General features: G+C 37.8%; 1 protein-coding gene across 2 annotated transcripts in view; it reads right to left on the bottom strand.

The window, feature by feature from the left end:
- prkg1a (protein kinase cGMP-dependent 1a) overlaps positions 1-20,101 on the bottom strand; it is a 49,994-nt gene extending 29,893 nt beyond the window's left edge. Inside the window, exons 1-3 of one of the 2 annotated variants that reach the window (XM_043256055.1) lie at positions 19,294-20,101; positions 9,736-9,902; positions 3,879-3,992 (exon numbers count right to left, since the gene is read on the bottom strand). In XM_043256055.1, coding sequence (XP_043111990.1) covers positions 3,879-3,992; positions 9,736-9,902; positions 19,294-19,547 — 535 coding nt within the window. In that variant the 5' untranslated portion in view covers positions 19,548-20,101. Of the gene's footprint in view, positions 1-3,878; positions 3,993-9,735; positions 9,903-15,414; positions 15,988-19,293 lie in introns of those variants that run through there. The other variant, XM_043256054.1, reaches the window with a different exon arrangement.
- Between the last annotated feature and the right edge of the window lie 1,692 nt (positions 20,102-21,793).

The raw sequence follows: 21,793 nt of genomic DNA, 5'->3' as shown, positions 1-21,793 counted from the left end.
AGATGGTGGTGCTATCAGCAAAGTGCCTTTATACAGCTGACATTTGTATAGTTTTGGTTTTATTTGAATACATCAAACAGTATTGCAAAAATACAGCCTGACTTCCTGTATGGCACCTTTTTTTGACTTGCATGGTCTCATGATGATTTATCCAAAATTCTATGCAAAACTAACCAAAACCTGTTGTTAAAAAGGTAGCTGCAGTCAGGCAGAATTTGGTTCCAATTAGTATGATGACTCAAGGACCACAAATTATTTTGTTTCTATTATGCATACAGCCCATTTAGACAGGAAACAACATGATAAAAACCTGACTCCAGGAAACTGCTAGAAGCCAGTCAGACTATAACTGGTGATTTTAGCCAGTATGTGCTATTTATGTGTGTAGTCTACATCAGATGGTGAATTGTAATGGCACTACAGGGCGGCTGGCTCATTAGGTAAAAGTTTTATCAGTGAACAAAACACCTACAGCATCATCTGTTTATATCTCAGTTGGATGGCTGCACAGAAAATGCCCCGGAACACAAATTTCATTTTTGCTCCTTACTGATGGTCACTGCTAAATTTATCTGGGCCAAAGCAAGCTGTGTCTGAAATGCAAACTGATCTCTACTGGGTATGTTTTCCATAATCACTGAACATAAAACACATATCTGACTTAAAATTCCCACTGTTTTATTGAGTTTTCATTAGACATGCTGCAGGACCATAGTTTGAGATACCTTTTGTCCATGAGCTTATACCTCAAACTCAGAGCATTATGACTTTCAAGCTTCTGGTATGGAAGTAAGACTTTAAATCTACACTATCATAGCAGCAAATGGGTTGGTCAAACTGCCATGCCCGTCTTCCTGCTGAGGTGGGACATACACGACTCAGCTACATACACAAACTCTACTGTATATCCATCTACAAAGGCAAGAAAATGATAACAGTTTTTGTTGTATGCTTCTGGGCAATTTCTGGCCATTTACACTTTCTCTCTTGTACCTACTGCAAATGTTTCTCTATTTCAAAGAGTAACCTGGAGTGATCATAGACTGAGCTTTACAATCTTAGAAACACACAGAGAGAGAGAGAGAGAGAGAGAGAGAGAGAGAGAAGGACACCACAAGAAGATAAGAACTTTACTCTATTTTAACAATACAATATGCTGTACTTTAGACACAAAAATGTTCCCTGTAAGAAACACTTACGATATTGCACTCAAGAAGGTTGTGTTGGGAAAAAAGCTAAAACACAAAAAGAAAAAGCTGAACAGATGTTCAAGGAATGGACAGCAGTTTAACAGGAGTACATCAGCATACACACTGATTTTTAGGTTGTAACTGAAGCTGACAGAAATGAATAGGAATTCACCAAATAAGGCCTGCATCCTACAGAACAGAGGTCTAATTAAAAGATTGGTGGGTATATTTTTATACATTTTAATGTAATCTATGTATATACATATATACTGTACGTATATGTATTTTATCCAAAATACAGTAATCAATATGTAGTGATATTTTCAAATAATATTACAAGTTAAAATAATAGTTTTTTTATTGTAATATATGTAAAGTGCAATTTATACCTGCGATGAAAAGCTGAATTTTCAGCACCATTATTCCAGTCTTCAGTGTCACATTATCCTTAAAATATTAAAATATTATAATATGCTGATTTGCTGCTCAAGACCCATTTCTGATTATTGTCAGTGTTCAAAAAATGTGACACTTAATATTTTTTTGAAAACTATTACAATTTTGTATTAAAAAAAGAACTGTTACGGGTGCCTAGTATCCTTTTTTTATAAATGTTATAATTTAAAAACTAATTAATTTGATGCATCCGCATTTGATGTAAAATTTGTATCTCTTCTAAAAGACAGCAACGTATTTAGTTATCCTAAAGATTTTGAACATTTCTCATTCGTTAAAACAACAAACATGGCTGCTTTAATAATGTTCATAGATTTCCCAAAGGCTTATAATGTGCTTGCTAGGCTATGTCAGTGTTTCTCTAATAATATCTGTTGAGCATCCACTTGGGTTCAATTATTACATCAGAGGACTGTTATAAAGATCCTTCATCTAGCGTGTCCTGTGAAGCACTGGACCTGCTCTCTGTTGCTCTGCAATGTTGTTTATAGCTGTGAAAGCACAGGGCAGCTGTAGGGTGAGTAAGATCACAGCGGGTCAAAACCACTTTAAGGGCTGGCATATCTGTGCTGTTTCCCCTGTGCATTCTAATACTCTAAGCCACGGCTTGTCCAGAAGAGTCATTTACATGCAGACACCACTGGATACCAACTACAACAAAAGGTGTGTGTTTGAAAGAAAGAGACAGGGAGAGAAAGCTACACACGCAGCTATGCAAAAACAGAAAAAGTGCTGTCTGCCACGGCTAAATTTGTAGTTGCGAAACATTTGAAAACTGTTTGATCGCTTTGAAATGAAATTCTGCTATATTCTACAAGCCCTGCAATTTGTGGTGTCATTCACGTCTCTAACACAAACAGTGCAGGGCAAGTTATATATTGAAGTTTTATACAGTAATTCAGAATTTGCAATTGCATACTTAGCTTAAAAGGCTCATATGCTGTGCTCCTTTTGAGGTGGAAAACGCATCTAGGCAGATGACCTTTTGCTATACAGCTTCGCGTATAAAGAGTGTTACATCATGTCCCTTATCCGGCATGCTTGTGCATATTAGATGAAAACTGCTAGGTTTACATGTTCACATTACATAAAAGAACATTAAGATGCAAAAAAATATTTTCAAAACGGTGTCATAATAGCTCATTTGAAATGTTATCTGCAGCGCAATTTCCCACTAGGTTTCCATAAAACTACACTACAGGAAATGAGGGAAAATGAGGGAATTATCTACTGTAATCAACAACATGCAACAGATGCTTAAAACGTATAAAAAAAATTTAAATGACATGAACTGAAATAAAAGTGAAAACTCGAAATATATATTATCCAGATTCTATTCCGAGTGAAATTAGAGATTGGTTTGCTGGTGGCAGTCGTGCACAAGAGACTTGTGTTGCATTTGGCCGTGCATGGGGAGATCAGACACAAGCACGTCCCTTAATCCCAGTCCAGCTCACTTCCTGTCCCAGACGCTATCCAGAGAACCAGAGACAGAGAGCAGAGGAGAGCAGAAACACCATAAACATAGCCGGAGGAGGAGAGATAGAGTGGAGAGAACGAGGAAGGAGTAAAAATGCCAAGCAGAGGCAAGTACAGAATACGCATTAAAGAGAACAATGGTACAAATGGAAAAAAGAAAATGAAGAGAAGAATGGAATAATAAATGAGAGAAAGTCTTGCAAATAATTCAGAAAACACACAGCACACAAGCCTGTGCATGTGAGATGATCTGGCTAAAATGTGGTGCGTTTTTTTTATTTCTCAGAATTGCTAGAAAATTTTGGCATATAAAGTCATGTTGTGTGATGTCATGTTTTTAGGCAGATTAAAAGTAATCATAGGACTATTACAGAATCAGTTGGAGGAGTTTGGGGATTTTTTTATAAATGTGGTCAGTTGAAAAGAACTGCCAAAGTTTAATACAGTGGGTTAGGGGTTGTGTAAATCACAAAATAAAGACTGCAATATCCAAAAACTCATTTGTTGTCTCCTACAATTAATTCAACCCTCGTATCTCTCTCAATCTGGCCTCCTGTCCATCAATGAAATCACAGATTATCATCACAGATGGAGTGACTAGTTATCTTCAGTTGTACCGAGAATTATAATCCTACAGCGGCAGATTGGGAGATGTGGCCTAGAACAAACTCAAGCTGTGTTAGTCTATGCGTTTAAAAAAAAAAATACAAATTAGCATCATTTTATTTATCACCGAACTCCGTTTGTACTCACTCCTCACAGTGGCCGTCCTGGTGCAGTTATAAAGGATGGCGAGCTCTCCAAACACTTTTCCTGGTCCCATAGTGCACAGCTTCAATCCTTCCTTAGACACCTCAACTTTTCCCTCTAAAAAAAAAAAAAAAAAGTGTAAATAACAGAGTAAACATGCATATACAGAAATAACACAATAAGGTGACACAATAAAAACCTGATAACAATAAAAAACATGATTTTTGAAAATGTAAAAAGAAAACGGAGTTATATGTTTTTGGAAATAAACTCTTTATATACTCTTTATTCACTCTCTTTCTCTCTCTCTCTCTCTCTCTCTCTCTCTCTCTCTCTCTCTCAGAGGTGTCAACTTTAGATGTGCTGATATGATACACTGTGAGCAGAATAACAGGAAGTCAAGCAGCTTTTTTCACTTTTCAGCAGCTGAACACACAGACAGGTGACAACACAGGTGAACGACCATGTGAGATGAGAGAGAGCAGTACGGGGGGAGATATTGAAAAGGTGCGAAGGACATATCAAGGTTGTGGAGAGGAGAGATAGTGAGATATGAGAATGCAAGAGAATGAGAGAAAAAAGAGAGAGTTGATGACCCTTCCCTTATGATGGACTATTTAATTTATCATTAATATTCTGCTCTGGCAGTGTAGGATTATGGGGCAGAATGACTTTCATGCGGCCTTGACCTAATCAAACCTTTTTCTGCATTCATTATTATCATGGTTCAAAATGAACTTTTTGTCACACTTGCCAATGGCAAACGAATCGAGAACGTTTTCGAGTCGTAAAAAAATGGTATATAACATAGACAATGGAATTATTTCGAGGTGTTTACCTTGCGTATTAATGACAAACAGCACAGATTCTGGATCAGCCAGTCTCTGTCTGTGCGATATTTTTGTTTTAGCGGCTTAATGCGAGAACTATTCCACATCTTTGTCACCACATGTTTTTCAGAAAATGAAATTAGGCATCCTAGGTGAACTGATACCATTTCCTCTGAAGTAAACGAAGATGTTTTCCTGAGTAGATGCTTTTATTAAAATCATATTGAAATAAGGGGTTAGAACATGCAAATAACTTCTTGTGTAATGTCAGAGTGTAAGATAATATTCAAAACAGGCTAAGAATTGATTAACAAGTGACCCACAGCATGCTTTAAAGGTCTGATGGAAACTAGACTGTGACTTTTTGAGCCAATAAAGAATTAAATATTAAATATTAACACAGCTTATTATCACTGCATGACATATTCAAACACTTCAAACAAACCATTCATAAAGTCGTAAAAGGATTGAAGCCCAGCATGTACATTCATTAAACGGAATGGCATTAATGTAGTTGAAAAAAATAATGAATGCAATCAAAAACCAGGTCAAAGTTGTAAAGTTCATTCCAGAGTTTGTTCACACTGAAAAGCTGTAGTCATTTTAAGTGTTTAAAATGGTTTTCCCAAAGCTAATACACCCACCACCACAACAGGAAGTAATAATGTCCAATAGCATGACCTCCAGTTCCTCCTCTGACAGACACAGGAAGCCATGACCCAAAAGGTCAAGGACATTGCTGTGAACAACTCAACATTCACTAATGTGCTTATTTGGCAAAGAATGGAAAATTACAATGCACATACAGACACTGACATGTTAAGAGCTGGCAGAGTAACACTGCTCCTACTGTTTGCTCTGTCATGGTTATTAAGCACTATTGTTCAGAGCAGCTCCTATTAATGCCCTACAGCCAATCATATATTTCCCATGATTCACAGAGATAAGAAGTAGAGGAAGAGCGAGAGACAGAGATGTTCCCCTAACATGGGCTCTACTAAACAAACATTAATAACTCTGAGACAGATGCTAAGTGATCGAACAGGCAGGAATGAAATAATGCATGAAATGAAATAAAGAGAGCAGACTCCAGATAAGGCCACTGAAGACAGATATTAAATGATGAGAGATTGTCTTGTGTTTACTCTGCAGGCTGAAATGGACTCTGCATGCTGTACATCTGAGTAAAACAAAACACTGAGCAGGAAATAATGCTGGGTGGGACTTGATTTTATCCGGCGGGATTTGATTGGACCAAGAACATTTAAACATGTTGTGCTGTGATATTATTGGTTTATATTACTTTTTCCCTACTTCTCATGTTTTAAATTAATTAGATTACATGATCATTAAAAAAGTATATTATATATATATATATATATATATATATATATATATATATATATATATATATATATATATATAATTTATATATATATATATAATTTTACAGAACTTTTATTCAGCATATTTAATTAGAAATCCAGCTTTGCCATCACAGTAATAAATTATGTACATATAAATAAATCTATAAATAAATAAATAAATATATTTCTCAAAAATGTGTGTTGTCACACTTTTCTGCAAAAGTTTCTATGAACATTTACATTTTATTAATAATTCATTTATTGTACCATCTTTTAGACAAATTTTCACGCTAAAAGTTGGTAAAAGGTATTAAAAGTGAGTGAAAAAAGCTTTAAAGAAAAGGAAGCAAATGAAAAACCAGAGAGCAGGACACTGAGGACGTGGGAAGAGAAACAAGTGCACACCAGTGGAATAATTCATGGGACATTGTTCATTAAAATTGGCTGACCAAATTGCTTATGTTGTCCATCGTATTAGGGATCAAAATAAAAAGTAGCCATAACCTTCAACATAGCACCACATAAGCCTTCTTATTCAAGTCCTTCTGATATCCACGTCAAATGAAAAGTAGCAAGTGCGTCAAAGTAAAAGTACATTTACAGAAAAAATGATGGTAAATTTTCAATCCAGTCCATCAAAGTAACAAATTACTTGCAGCATTACACATTCTCCCTATCAACCTTTCATGCTGGTTAACCACAGTTCTGATGCTCTGAGTGAACATTTTAAGAATGGAACAGTCACTCATCAGTGAATTCTATTTATTTTTTCTTTCTTTAAAAGCATAAATAACTCCATTCGTCAGATGAAGCTGTTTAGATGATAGAAACGAGTCGTTGGAAAAATTGGTTACAGCTTGAGACTCCCAGGACTATGGGCCCTGTGGTCTATCCATACCTTTTTATCATCAATAAAGTCAGCATGCAATCAAAATGTACTGTACTAGCTGTTTTTAATGCACATTAGGGTTGGGCCAACAGCCGATGGATGATCGAATGTTTATCAATGGCTCTGCATGTGTAAAAACAAGATGGGTGGAAAAATATATATTTCAATATTTCACACGCAAAATTATCATTGGGTAATTATACTATAGCCTATTTAACATTTCAAATAAAACAAAAATGTTTCATCAAAATGTAATGTAAAACGCTTATGATCTTAATCTCACTGAAAACTCGAAAAATACTGTATGCCAGATTTCAGAATGTAAAATATATTGGCATATATTAGACATTAAATATTAGTGCTGGCTATTGGCTATTTAGGTCAACCACTGATACAGAGGTTGAAAAAAATAATTACATTTTGATAAAAAAACATGACGTGCCAGCCAGGGATAATGTGCCCTGGCACGTCATGCATGTGGTCAGTATTGATTTCATGACTGAATACTTTCCATACGGAGGAGTTTGTGGTTGGCTTCTCCAAATGGCTACTTTTAAATTACTTCTGGGTATGAAATCGTGCATCAGATACACAAGCTGCAATTTTAGAGCTGACATTATCTACAGTCATTAAGCGTGTCTTTATTTATTCAGATTGGGGCTAATTAGCATGGCGACTTCAGCACACAGGCTAATATGTCATTCAAGGCACAATAATAGCATGGCATCATTTCCTGTCTAGGCTCTCCTATCTTAAGGCCGAACTAATTATCTCAGCTGAAATGTCCCTCTTGTGTGACTGAAAGCTTAAATACTCTGTCCTCCCATCATATATCTCACAAACGAAGACTTCTTTCGGGCCATAAAACTACTGGACTCACTTAATGTGATTTTGGGGATTTTGTTGATTTCAAAAGGAAATTCAGTTCAGCTTGAATCACTATTACTGATCCTCTAACCTCTGAACTTTTACTCTCGAATGGAAAACTTTATTTTGATAAAGGAAAGACCTGAATAGAGCATTCTATATCTCAGAAGCTCTTCGCTGCTATGCCTTTGCAATCTATATCATTTATTTTATCCAGTCTCGCACGTAAATAAATCATCCTGAAAGACAGAAACTGCCATAAAAAGTTTGTTTCACTTTCTAACATAAAGTCCCAAAGGAATAATCTTCGTTCTCCCTCTCTCCTGTCTCCGTTCTTCTGAGTTCTTTTGCTGTTTTCTAGGGAAATAACTGAATGTGGCTGAATGTGTCAGCTAATGCTGACAGAATAGATTTAATTAATTAAAAATATGCTTTTGTCTACATTTTATTCTATTTGTCATATTACTACTGGAAAACAACATACCTTAATGTATTCTAGGACTTTATGCAGCCAATATCCACTTAGTCTCTCTTCCTAATTGGCTTGTGCCTGGATATAGTGCGTTGGGCAAGTGCCCAATTTGTGATACAAAAGCAGTGAATCTCTGGAGCATGACTAACAAAATCCCTTAATTCAAACCAAGTGTTCCTCCATTCCCTCAGGAACGCGAAGAGGGAAGACGGAGAAAATCCTGTGATTCTAAGAAAACACAACAGCTCTTTCCTCTCGTTAAACAACAGAAAGTGACAAATGTATTGACAGACGTAATGACATCAGAGACAGGTGGCTGATATGATCCTAACCTAACCTGTCACCAAAACAAGATCAAATATTTAATGAAAATAGCAAATGAGTATCAGATAACACTGATGCTTATACAAATATTTAAAAAGTAGCGATAGACCACATCTACAATGATAAAAAAAATCACATGGATAAGTAGGTCTGTATTCAAAACACTGATTAAATGTTTCCACATTCTCAAGTGCACACTAAGAATTCAATGCATTGCATTAAAACAATGAAATTGTTGTTAATAATTTATTTTCATTTATGCATGTTAGAAGGTCATATTTGTGTATTTTCAAGAGACTATCCTGTCAAAGGTACGCACTTTAGAAAATCTTATATGATCTTCCCTAGTTTCCAAATTTGAAAACTTCTACCACAAATGTAATTTTACTACATTCAAAATTTAAATCCCTATAAAATGCTCTGAAAAAGTCTGGGCTTCTGCCTACTGTGGCAGTAAAAAGAAAATAGTTAAAGGGCTTTTTCAATATAAATGAAAACATTTATAAGCATCTAGTCTGCATGTCAAAAGCCCATACCAATAAAACTTTTAAAACTGGGGTAGTCAACAGTGGATATGTAGTGTAACAGCTGTCAGAGGATTTGGCTGCTCTGACTAGATCCATTTTTATAAGCACCTCATCAATACAATCAATTCACAGAATCAATATTCCAGATCCCCTCAGATCCCCCCATCTACAACAGAAATCCAAATGTGACTGTGTTTGATCTAGGACTGGCGGTGCCCTATAGACACACTGTGGCTTTAGTTTAGCCAGAAAATGATCATTTTTATTCATTTTTGGGCTGTTCCAAACAAAATGTTTTGATATGGTTTCAGAAGCTTTGGGAGACACTACATATGTAGTACACAAAACAGTTTAGAAGGTTTTAAGGGACTTTTTTGGCAGCCTGACGGTGAATTGAATTCAAGGTTTATTCTGCAACATGTTTCCTTTTGTGTTTCTCAGTTTATAAGATATTATAGTCAATAACAGAATTTTAATTTTGAGCGAACTACAGTATATGCCTTGCTAAACATATTTAAAGAACAAACACTCTTTCTCTATCTCTCTTTCTTTGGAAAAAGAAATGTTCTGTTCTTGTCTCTCACCTTCCATGACGTAGACGAGGGAGCCCACATCCCCTTCTTTAATAATACAGCTGTTTTTGTCATAGTCCACTGGATACATACAGTCCACTATCTCCTGGATCTGAGACATCTCCAGATTCTTCATGAAGTCATTGTCCAGAATAGCTGACTTGATCAGTTCCTTTGACCTGTACAGTGCAGGAAAACATTGTTTAAAAAGGTCCAAACATCATTTAAAAAAAAACAGATAATAATAACTCTACATACTTGCTTGTGAGACAAAATGCATTACGCAACTATAAATATTTCAAACAGTATCACAATACAATATGACCTCATGGCCTCATTATGATTATGTGCAAATTTAATTCCATGAGTGGTGTCCACTTATCATTTTTAATCTTATTTTTTGGCAATTCAATCAAAATAGGAGTGGAGAAATAGTAAAAATAACAGTTGATACTATTAATATTGTTATGCAAGGCTGACAGTTTCATTCATCACAAGAAATTGGATGGTAATGCTAACACTGCATTGTGGGATACGGCATCCAAAGTAATTGTTGTATACATTTTGGCAAATGTTGTGTGTCATCTGATATCACAATTTGCATGCTATTTACACACTGCTGAAGAACTGCATGATAGTATGGTCATCCATATAATGTGATGCTTCTGGCACAAATCCACAAGAAATGTGTGTTTAAAAAAAAATATGAAGATATTTCAAGAGATGAAAGTAAATGCACAACATCTCTTAGTTGCAGCAAACAAAAGTCAGCAGACTTGCTAAAAATGAGGTCTGCAACACAGACATGCAAAAATACCCACATTTCAAGTAATTAAAATTCAATATAACCTCCCACACAGGGACTCGGTAACTAACAATTTCTGAAATGTACCTAACAGCAAAATATTTCCAAAGACTATTCTGTTGAATATCAGATGTTCTCTTTTTTTTATGATAAAATACCTCAGTAATGTTTAGAGACTGAGTTATGAAGAGAGTAGAACTGTGCCTGTCATAACACTGTTTTGATTGTCAGACAGAACAAACATTTTGAAGTATGTTTGACCGAAAAATGGAAGACGGATTTGTATTTTGAAAACCTGTTTGGAGAGTTATTATGCAATTCAGGTCATTATTTATGCAAATCCATTTAGTTCTGCTAATGACATTTAATTGCTCAAGTGCTGGTGGATGGAAAAACCTGGACTGACGTGAAAGACTATGTTCTTTAAATCTCATTATCGCTGTTTATATGACATTTCTGAGCACTCCTCAACAAAAAGCCTATCATCGTGACAGCAGCTCCTCTGTTTTTGTGGACCTGGACTTAAGCCAGACTTTTGATTTATTTGCAAAAACCCACAAACGCTCACCTATGAACCACACTGTGTTTACATTCCACAGACATGCTCCGCCGTGAGCAAAAACAGACCTTTTTTTTTAAGATGTCTGCAGTACTTCACGTAGAGCTCCTTTCATTTGGCTCACACACACACGGACAGTCTCACCCTGAGGAATTGTATTGACTTAAAGATATAAAAATAGAAACAAATGAGACAACTGTTGACATACATTGCAATAAAATTAAAGAGCAATGAAATAAAAGTGAATAGCACTGCTCAGCTGATTTGAGATTAGTAGGGTCTCGAGGAGAAAAATCCACGAGGCAAGACATTTCTTCAAACACCTTTATATGTTTTTTTAATGTAAAGAAACAATTTCGATATACACATCCACAGGTCATCCGTGATGCAAATGAGTTTGTGTCTTCATTGAAAGAGGTTTGCAGAAATTACTGCAGTAAATAGACAGAGTTCAAACAGCTGATAAAAACATCACAAAATCCACAAGTATTCCACAAGACTTGAGTTTATCAATTAACATCTGGCGATGTGAAAAAATGATTGTTTGTTACAAATAAATCCATCATTACTTTAATATATCTGAAATGTAATATATCCACTGTTTTCGCTTGAAAATGGCACTTGATCTGTGCGTATTCATCTCCTGACTCAGACTTTTTCACTGGAGAGAGCAATATTATGATGAGAGCTCACATTTTAACCAGAAATAACAATTTAAACTTAATAATAGATATTTCTTAAAAACACACAGCCTTCTTCTTTATTAAACACAAACTGATAGTCAATTGAATTGCGTGTGGATTATAGTGATGTTTTCATCAGCTGTTTGGACTCATTCTGACGGCACCCATTCAATGCAGTTGATCCACTGGTGAGCGAGTGACGTAATGTTACATTTCTCTATTTCTGTTCTGATGAAGAAACAAACACACCTACATCTTGGATGACCTTACGGTGAGTAAATTTTCCATTCTGGGTGATCTGCTCCTTTAATCCAAATTATGTTTAGGAGAAACATCTGGGATCCCGAGTTAAACTAGCACAGTTTATTTAATCACATCAACCTTATAATAACTACATATTCAAATCGAGCTAAAAATAAACAGCAGCTTCATCACTTATGTGATGCAACTAGGAATGAAAGACAGCGGAGATAAAAAAAAAAAAAAAAAAAAAAAAAAAAAAGCTGTTGAATTAGTCGGTGCACTTACGTAACATTTGAACTAACAAGACATTTAAATCAACATACTTTTTTTAGCTACCAAAATATAAACCGACATGCGCACAATACATAAAGGTGTTTACATGGAAAGCGAAATCAGAGTAATCTCTGAAAGACTTGTGTGGTATTTTATATGGCAGTCTGAAATCTAGAGGACATTGGCTCTCTGGGGGAACAGTCAGGGGAGATGTTTTACATCCAGTAAAAGCACAGAGATCACTGGCCTCATTTACAGCAGACAACCCCGGGATCATCCTGTAACCAGTCTCTGTTTGACTTAGAATTTTACTCACTGCCTTTTTCAGGAGGACATTCGCATCACACAGGTCGACAGACTGTCTCCCTTAAAAGGACAAAGTATGCTACGGCTTAAAGCGGAGTAAATTGGAGAAAGCTGTGGACGTGGAGCCACAATGGCTGAACATCTGCAAGAAGGTTTCTTATTAGGCCTTTTGTTTGTCTTGCGATATTTTTCGTCAAGGGAATATCATTTAAGATACTTGAATTTTGCAACATCGTTGCAACACTGAATCAACTTAAGCTGAACAATGTCACTTGATGTCAGAATTTGTCTCATATTTCATGAAGTTTGCCTTAAATGATTCTGTTATTTTCCTGTTGAAGCTGCTTCGAAACAATCTATAGTGTACAGTATAAAATTTCTCCGATACTGGTGGCTCTGTATTGATTCACATACCCTGGCCTCGCTGAACCATCGCTCTGACCTCGTTGGAAAGACATCGGTAGCTCTGTGGTCATCCGTAGATGTGTGTGCTAATGAGTTAATGGCTCTTCCTGTATTTCTCCGTTCTGTACATTTTCTGTGCAGATTGTTAAAACAGGAAGCAAAGTCTCACACTGCAATATTAACCTGAGACAAATGAATGAACAAGTTGATTTATTCCTATAGATTTAGACTTACTCAACAGATTGAAGCCACAAATAATCTTCCCCTTATTTTTGCCTGAAAAATGCATTGCAGGTATTAAAATATTTGTGGTTATGCCTGTAAGTTCATTGTTGTGGTTGCTTTCAGGCATATTCAGACTCGGTGGAATAGAATAGAATCTATACATAGACCAGCTATGAACTTGATGCAGGGACAGTCAACCTGAATCATATCCAGACAACAACAGACAACTTTCCTGTTTCAGTGTGCAGACCTTCTGATCTATGATATTTCAAAATGCCTCAGACAGACAGCCCACGTGTCAAAGACGAGTTCAGAAGAGACATTTCAATCAACACCTCGAAAAAAAAAAAAATCTGGTCTTTCATCATTTTAAGTGCATCAAGTGGTAAATGCAAAAAAGAATCAGATGTAATTATGAGACAGAGACATGGTAGGTGACGTTCAAATGGCGAAAACACACTCTACTGAAAGAAAAGAAAGGGGTACGTCACTCGCCATTGTGAATTTTGACGAGAGCGCAGTATTACTTCTAAGAAAAAAAGAAAGCATTAATGAGTCAGAAAGACACTCAAAATAAAGATAAATGGATTTTCATCCAAAAATAAAAGCAGTCTTCCTGACCACACGCAACACATTATACGCTTTCGAAGAGTAAAGCAATATTAATGCCAGTTCGTTCCCATCTGGCGGGCCAACACGGAAGTTTTTTTTTTTTCATTTAAATCTTCGTAATCATTCCTTAAAGTGCTAATCGGCTCAAGATGCAAGCAGAACAGAAGAAAAGACCGTGCTGTGATACGGTTCAAAGGGCTTTTCTGTACAAAACAAGGTTGCATTGTAAATTAGTACGGAGCTGAGCTGTCAAATGTCAAATGCACAGCAGATGGGGGAGGTCAGAAACAGAAGAAAGATGTTCCTCTGCTGCCAAACCGCTAGATGCAAATTAATTAAGGGTGTGTCTGTCCATAACAGTAGGCTGAAACGCAGAAATCCTTCACTTCCAGGGGAACCGTTTAGTCCAATTAGATCGTCTGGTCTTGACAGTGTCTATTTCAATTAAAACGCAACACGACACACCACTGTGTGCGCAATAACAGCTGAGCATGTAAATAGTTTTCGTGATCCACCTGCTGCACGATGTCGTGCCGCTTTGATAAGCAAATTACCAGCCTGTTTAACAAAGCAGTTTTTATAGTCTTTGGGTATTTCCCACGTCACTGCCCCTAACTGCTCAGTACGGACACGTTATTCCTGGTTCAGATGCTTCCTTGCGCAAAATCAAACTTTCTTGGAGCGTCATCAATGAGATGCTTCTGCAAATGTCAATGAATGGCATTTTGAACAGAGTATAATGAGTTTGTCTCTGTGACTTTTCAGGTTTACAGCAGACATCATAATGATTTCAATTGTGCAACCTGCACAGCCCCATGATACAGCCGTCCCTTTCAAGAAAGTTACCATGGTAACCACTGCCAAAATACAAGTTATTAGTGTTGCTACAGTAAAATGTTTACTAGGTATTCGCCACCGCTGTCTTCAAAAGAATAATTACATGGATGAAGATTTGTTTAGAAGTAACATATTTACTAGTTACTATTTTAGGAAAACCTAGTCATTTTATGGATGGTGTTCTGACAAACAACAGGTGAGTTCAGTAAAGTATACAGTATGCATTCTTTTCTTGCAAAAAGCAGTATGTCAGATCAGTATACAGTGTCCAAATACACAGTTTGACAAACTAGGCAAATATTTGGTGTGCTGAGGCATCTTCTGAGGTAAAGCTCCTTGTACGAATCCATCCATGTTACTGGGTTTAAGCAAACCACGTCAGATGCAAAAGTTGAAAAATTAAAAAATGTATTTTCTTAAAAGCAGGTAGGTTAACTGTGCTTTTAAGTGCGAGAAAGTTCTCATGGTTATATAGTTTCCTGGTTGTCGCTGTAAGCGTGCTGCTTTTATGGCTGCTAGGTTAGATGGCTTTATTGCATTCATAGAGCTTTATGTGGTGTTTAACAACTTTAATTCCTGAATTAGCAAACAGAACAACGTGGTGAAGATGAGTGTTATTTGCAGCCTTTGTTGTTTAGCGTTCAGGTGGTTTATGCTTTTATTCGATCGTTTAAACGTATAATTTGATTACTTTAGTGTCGCATTTTAAGATTTTGATGTTATACTGTGTCGCGTTAACCTACTTGGCACTCTTGGGGACGTTGGGCAGGGTCACGTGACTCAGCTGCTGGACGTTGGCGGGCTCGGCGCTGATCGCCTGTCGTTTAGTGCGCTGATGCTCCTGCAGCTCCGAGCGGCTCTGGACCTGTTGGGTCGCCGGGCGGATCACGGAGCGGTACTTATCCAGTTCGTTCTGCAGTTTCTGAATGAGCTCGTCTTTCTGGTCCAGCTCGAGTTCCAGTTCGTCAATGAGCGCGTCTCTCTGCCTCAGCTCTTCGATTTTCTCCTGAAGCGCGTACTGGAGGTCGCGTAAAGTCCCCATCATCATCCCTTCCGAGACGAATAAAACCTCCCAGAACTGTACTTTTCGCAAGTTTACTTGGAGAGGAAGCACCGCGCGCTAAAGCGGCTTCCGTTCCGGTCTAAAAAAAAAAGGACCTAGAAAACTACTAAACGAGAAGAACCTGTGGAGAGTGCGTGTGAAAAAAAAGAAAAGCAAAGAGGCAGCGCTCAATCCCAAAGAGCCGCTGGAATCCTCGCAGCTCTGACAGGAGCGCATCCGTGTGAGCGCGCGTCGCTCGTGGGCAGTGACGTGATGAATGAGTGGAGCTCGCTCGCTCCCTCGCGCGCGTCACGGAAGGACGCGGGATTCCTGGACAGCCAGTGGCCTATACAGGGGTTCGGCTCTGCACGACTGACTGCTGTTTAACTTTTGAGACAAACGCTTCACGGTGAACCAGAACTATACATAATAGCCCAAGTTTCTATGTGTTCTATCAGTGGCTTTGCGTGTTGATTTAAAACGCCTGCAGTAAAAGCTGAATTACCTCTAAAGCCTGGGGATATGAAGTCATGGAAGTCAAAGAGATTCCAAACCAAATCCTGAAATTGCTTTTTTCTTTGTCCTATAACTGTTGGTTAAACAAACTGACATACCGCCAAACATTAATGCAAAAGACAACCGTGATGAAGGCAGAAAAGCTTTTCTGAGGACAAGATCAAGAACAAGAAGAGTTGTCACACACACACACACACATACATATATATATATATATATATATATATATATATATATATATATATATATATATATATATATATATATATATAGTTGTTTAAAGTATTAATTACCATTTCTGTTGGCCAAATAATCGGTTTAAATGTTTTTCACCACAGACACCTTATTGAAGACCCCTAGTTTTACTGTATACAAAAAGCCTTCTTGAATGATAGGTTTTCATTTGGACAAATTACCCTAAACAAAATGAAATAACATTGTGAAATTAACCATGTCGAATGAACTGCATTCCTAAAAAATAAGCAGGAACTTTAACATCCATGGAATCTTTCCATTGGGCAAAAGGTGCAAAAAGGTTTTTGCATTAATAACAACGTACTTGCATTAAGACAACATTGGTTTATTTGAGTACTGTTCGCTGACAGCTGCTTTAAAGAACCCAAAACGGTTCTTCTATGGCATCACTCCAAACACACACACACAGACACACATTTGAAACCTTTATTTTATTAATGGGCAGCAATGACTGGAACTGATCAGTTGCCAAGGCTCTAGCTATGTGTTTAAGCAGAGGTTGCCTTTAAAACAAACATGCCGGAGAAATATTCATTCGTTAAAATAAAATGTGAGGCAATTAGCCCCTGTCACCTCTGATATTCACCGACACTGCTTAAATAGTTTGACTTACCTCCACTGAGAGCTAGCATGAGATGAATCATGTTTGATTTTGTTTATAAAAGGACATAAGGCGCCCTCTGGTGTCAGACTATTACAGACACACAAGAACAATGAAATGATGGGAGGGTAACTATATATATATATATATATATATATATACACTATCTGCTAATAATTCTCTCAAAAAAACTGAAGATTATATCTACACAATCTAACTCTGGTTTGGATGAATTTTCTTGGGCCTGCATCATATTTTCTCTTTTCGCCTGTTCTCTTTGCCAGCTTTAGCTGAATAATAAATAAAAAATAGTATGGACAGAACTTAAGGAGACACAAAGGCAGTATTAGCAGGCAAGCACGAGAGAAACAAACCCTCATCTTTGATATCTGAGACTGAAACAGCTTGTAAAAGATCTCAAAGCCCCACAACAGCACCTAGATGTCTACCATTCTTTGGACAGTCATAAAAGACCAAAATAACACACAAAGAACGATCGATCTAAACAACGCCTGAAACGAAAACGAGAAATGCACAATTATTTCTTCTTTCTGCTGCTCACTTCCATCATCTCTCGCTGTCACCGTCCTTGAAAAGACCTCTCACGGAAAAACAGGCTTTAAATTTCACCTCTATAAACTTTTCCTGCAGGGTTCTTCCTCTGCGGATCGATGGAAAGAGGATCTGTTGTAACATGACTAGTGTGGCTGCTCCTTTCTGCCACAGAGTCCGCCATTTTGTCTCTCTGGGACCCTTAAAAGCGCACCAGCTCTTTTTTTAGATGACACCAAGATCTCTCTTTCGACAATAATTCCAGCGCAAATCTTGAAACAAAGCCTGGACTATTTCTTAATTAAGTTAACACCGTTCACTGGGGATCCTCCTAAAAAAAATGTGTTAAGCTTAGTTTAAATGACAGGAAGTCTCATTATCTCATAATGTGAATTATAAAGTGTGATATAGTATGTATCACTTAACAGGGTGCTAAAATTCTCATTGCAATTATTGTCATTAGCGGAAAAACTGAGAGTCAGATGATGCATCATAAGGCAAAGTTTGTTTATCAGCATATGGTCTCAACGCTCATTAAGCTACAAACAGCTTTTATCCCTCTGCTTCTTTTATAATGAAATCATTAAGGCAGGAGTCATTAGGCCAGCGCATCTGTCTTCATACTTCACACCAGCGCAAATACATAATTGCACATGCTCCGCGCTCCAAGGGTGAGCATTTCCACAAAAAGCAATTATGAAGACAGGGTTTTTGGTTATTAGTGATGCGACGGGCCTTAAGTGATGGAGGAAAACAACAACAAAAGAGCTTCTGCCCTCTTGTGGGCATTTCTGCTTGCGAATCAAACGTGAGATGATGCTAATATATTTCCAAAAAAGTCTTGAGATTCAGCACAACACAGAAACCAAGGATTTCTGTTCATACTGTGGTGGTATTTGATTAATGCAAATGCACGGAATGAATACAAAACCATGAATATAGATGCAATCAAGTGTGTGTGTGTTTGTGTGTGTGTGTGTATATATATATATATATATATATATATATATATATATATATATATATATATATATATATATATATATATATATATATATATATATATACACACACACACACACACACACACACACACACACATATATACTATATATATACTAAGCTTTTTTTAATAACAACTGAAATGCCAAAAGCAATAAGCAAAGTAGGCTCCACTACCGGTTTATCTTCTGCAACCCTTAGAAAGTTCGGTCAGATCTTCTAAAAAGATGCTCAGAAAATCGGATGGATATAGGGCTGATGGGAGGGGAAGCATATGGTCAAACAAAGCACTTTCTAATGGCGTATTAAATATCCTGAGACAGGCTCTTGGGCGCTACACGTTTAAACCCTAAAAGCCGATAATGCACGAAGCTTCCTGTGCTCGAAGCCCTCTGGGAGCTGATGATGATGATGATGATGATGATTTAGATCAATGATACACTCTATCTGCCCCACCTCCCTCCCCCCCGAAGCTTCACAAAGATGCTCTGTCATCATGAGAGTTTCTTCATTCATGTCCTCAACAGCCCACACCTAATAACCTACAGACAAACAGCGCCGACGAAGCGTCAAACTATTAAAAGTCAAAACTCAAGACCTGCGCGAAAGCACCAAGCACGAGTTGAACACGTTTAAACGCCCGTGAAACCTCACCTGTCAGATTTGGCAACTCTCCCAAGGCTTTGGTTTGATAAATCCTGGTGCGTCTGCGGCTCGGCTGATATTCCCTGCGCGCGGTGCGTCCGGGGTCCGATCTGCGCGCACGGTAAAACCGACTGACATTTGTGCAGCTTTCTCTTCAGCTCGTTGATTTCGTCTTCTCGCTCCAGGAGACGTCTTTCCAAATCTCGTATCCTCTCCTCCTTCAGCATTAAAATCTTGGCAAAGTCCTCCTCCAGGTCGCTCATTCTGAGGTAGTTAAAAACCAAAAAACTTTAATCCCCTTGAAATCAACCAGGCGGGCTCTCAAACGGTATCACGCGCCCGGTCGAGCTCTGGATGAGAAGCTCCAGTGTAAAACAGCTGATCTATCCACGTGTTTACAGTTGGAAACGGGAGTCGGCGTCGGTCCCGCTGTCGGCCACTTCTGTCCCAATCATCCCCGTGCAAAAACACACACCATACCGGGTACGGACTGTCTCCTCATACGCGGGGTCTTCGGGATAGGCGGAGTTTCACTTTTGTGCTTGGGGGGGTTAAAGTGGTGAGGGGGATGAAAAGCCGCACCGGAAACTGTATCCCGTATATAACACGATAAGGTGCGTTTACGTGAGCATTTTAAAGCGAGGTGCTATAAATGCAGTTACACTGAAATCACAATCATGGAAACAATAGCCTGTGAAGAGTACCGCGCGCGCGCTCTGACTGATGTGACAACTACATCTAAACGAATCGTTCTTCGAAAGAGTCGGATTCACTTCAGTGAATTGGTTAAACGTTCAATTGGAGTTGAATCTGCGCGCTGAACCGAGAGCCGTAGTGAGCTGATACGGATTTAATCAAGGACTTGAAAGAGGGCGGGGCGAAAAGTTAGTAAGGCCTCCTTTAATAGCTGAGCTCTTCAACACACACACACACACACACACACAAAATGTTTTAATAAATAGCATTATTATTAAATGCACATTTTATATCGTTATGAGGTGATTCGTTACTGCAACAAAATGAACTAGTAGCTACGATATAAATGTAAAAATCCTTATAATAAATACATTTAAAACAGTGTCTATCATAACCATCCTGTTTGGCTTTGTATGGGACCTGTTAAAACAAAAGTTCGAATGAACCGATTCTTTTAAATGAACCAGACTTGCATTCGGTACAACGTATCGTTCGGTTCTAAAGCAGGCACGTTTATCTGGTGCTGTAATCAAATATAAAATCTAAAAGTAATAATGAGTTGTATTTTGATGTATTAAGTGTTTTTCGCACGCTCACATAACGCTAAAGCATCCCATCCCGGTCATGTGATGAATGGATGACGTAATTTCATGCAACCTGACACGTGAATCACTTCCTGTAATATTTAGGCATCTTAGATCAATTATTCAATCTAAAAAGAAAAGAAAAGAAAAAAAACAGGTTTTCACATTATTTTATCCTGTGAGTTGAATAAAGCTTTTTGGTATTAGAAGCGTTATTTCTTTCTATGAGCACTCCGAGAGACATACAGTAGACTATTGTGCATTCATGCCCATCCAGCCATGATATGAAAGCATCATCCCTCTTCGCATTCGAGAGAGAGGCTGTAATTCAGACGCAGGGATAGAGAGAGAAAAGGGTGACTAACAATGTATTGTTTTTCTCTGAAAGGCACCCAATGCCCAGAAAACTTCTTTAAATCTAAAAAAGAAGCCCTATACAGCACAGCAGCTACACATCAATTATAAAATAAATAGTTCAGAGCTTTGCTATTGTCAATGCGGGTAACGTGCTTTCTATACTAACATGAAATTTTTATATAAAGCCAAACAAAACACAATAAACCAAGCTGCAAGTTGACGGTATTTTAGGTTAAACTAAATGCAAAACCTATAGTGTCTAAAGCTTTTCTGACCGAACATCAAAGTGTGTATCATAACAAGAAACAGTAAGATTTTATGTGATCAGAGAGATGTGATAGGAGCTCATTCTCTGGCTCTCCTGCTGTGCGAATGATGACACAGTGATTAGCACAGGACTGCTGTGCACCTGAGGGAGCGATTGGATTACAAGCTGGGTGGGGTGGAGCTGGTGGGTGGTGCTGGCGCAGACATTACTCATCCCGTTCCTGTTATACAGTCTCTCCCTCGCTCTCTCTCAGTGAAACCCAATCGGATGTCTCTGAGCTCCAGGACCAGAGGACGTTCTGTCAGTCATTGATCACTTCTGCCACTATTCTCTGAAATCTGGGATACAGGAAGTCAGTAAGGAGATACGGTCAATATGGCAGACTTGATCGAGAGTTCAGCGATCATGTGTTATTGGCGGTGCTTGCTTAGATATGGAATACTAATATTATTGCTGATACATAAAGCATGTGCTACAGACATGAAGAATACGGCAGCTTAGTGAGGAGACGTGTTTCTACTTATTTAAGTCTCCTGGAAAATATCAGAATATCACATATAATTAAAGAGTAGTCCTGAAAGGAGTGCTACATTTACATAATTTC

This window comes from Puntigrus tetrazona, chromosome 13 (genome assembly GCF_018831695.1).
Source record: "Puntigrus tetrazona isolate hp1 chromosome 13, ASM1883169v1, whole genome shotgun sequence".
In the NCBI taxonomy this organism is placed as follows: Eukaryota; Metazoa; Chordata; class Actinopteri; order Cypriniformes; family Cyprinidae; genus Puntigrus; species Puntigrus tetrazona.
This window is presented reverse-complemented; position numbering and strand designations above follow the sequence as displayed.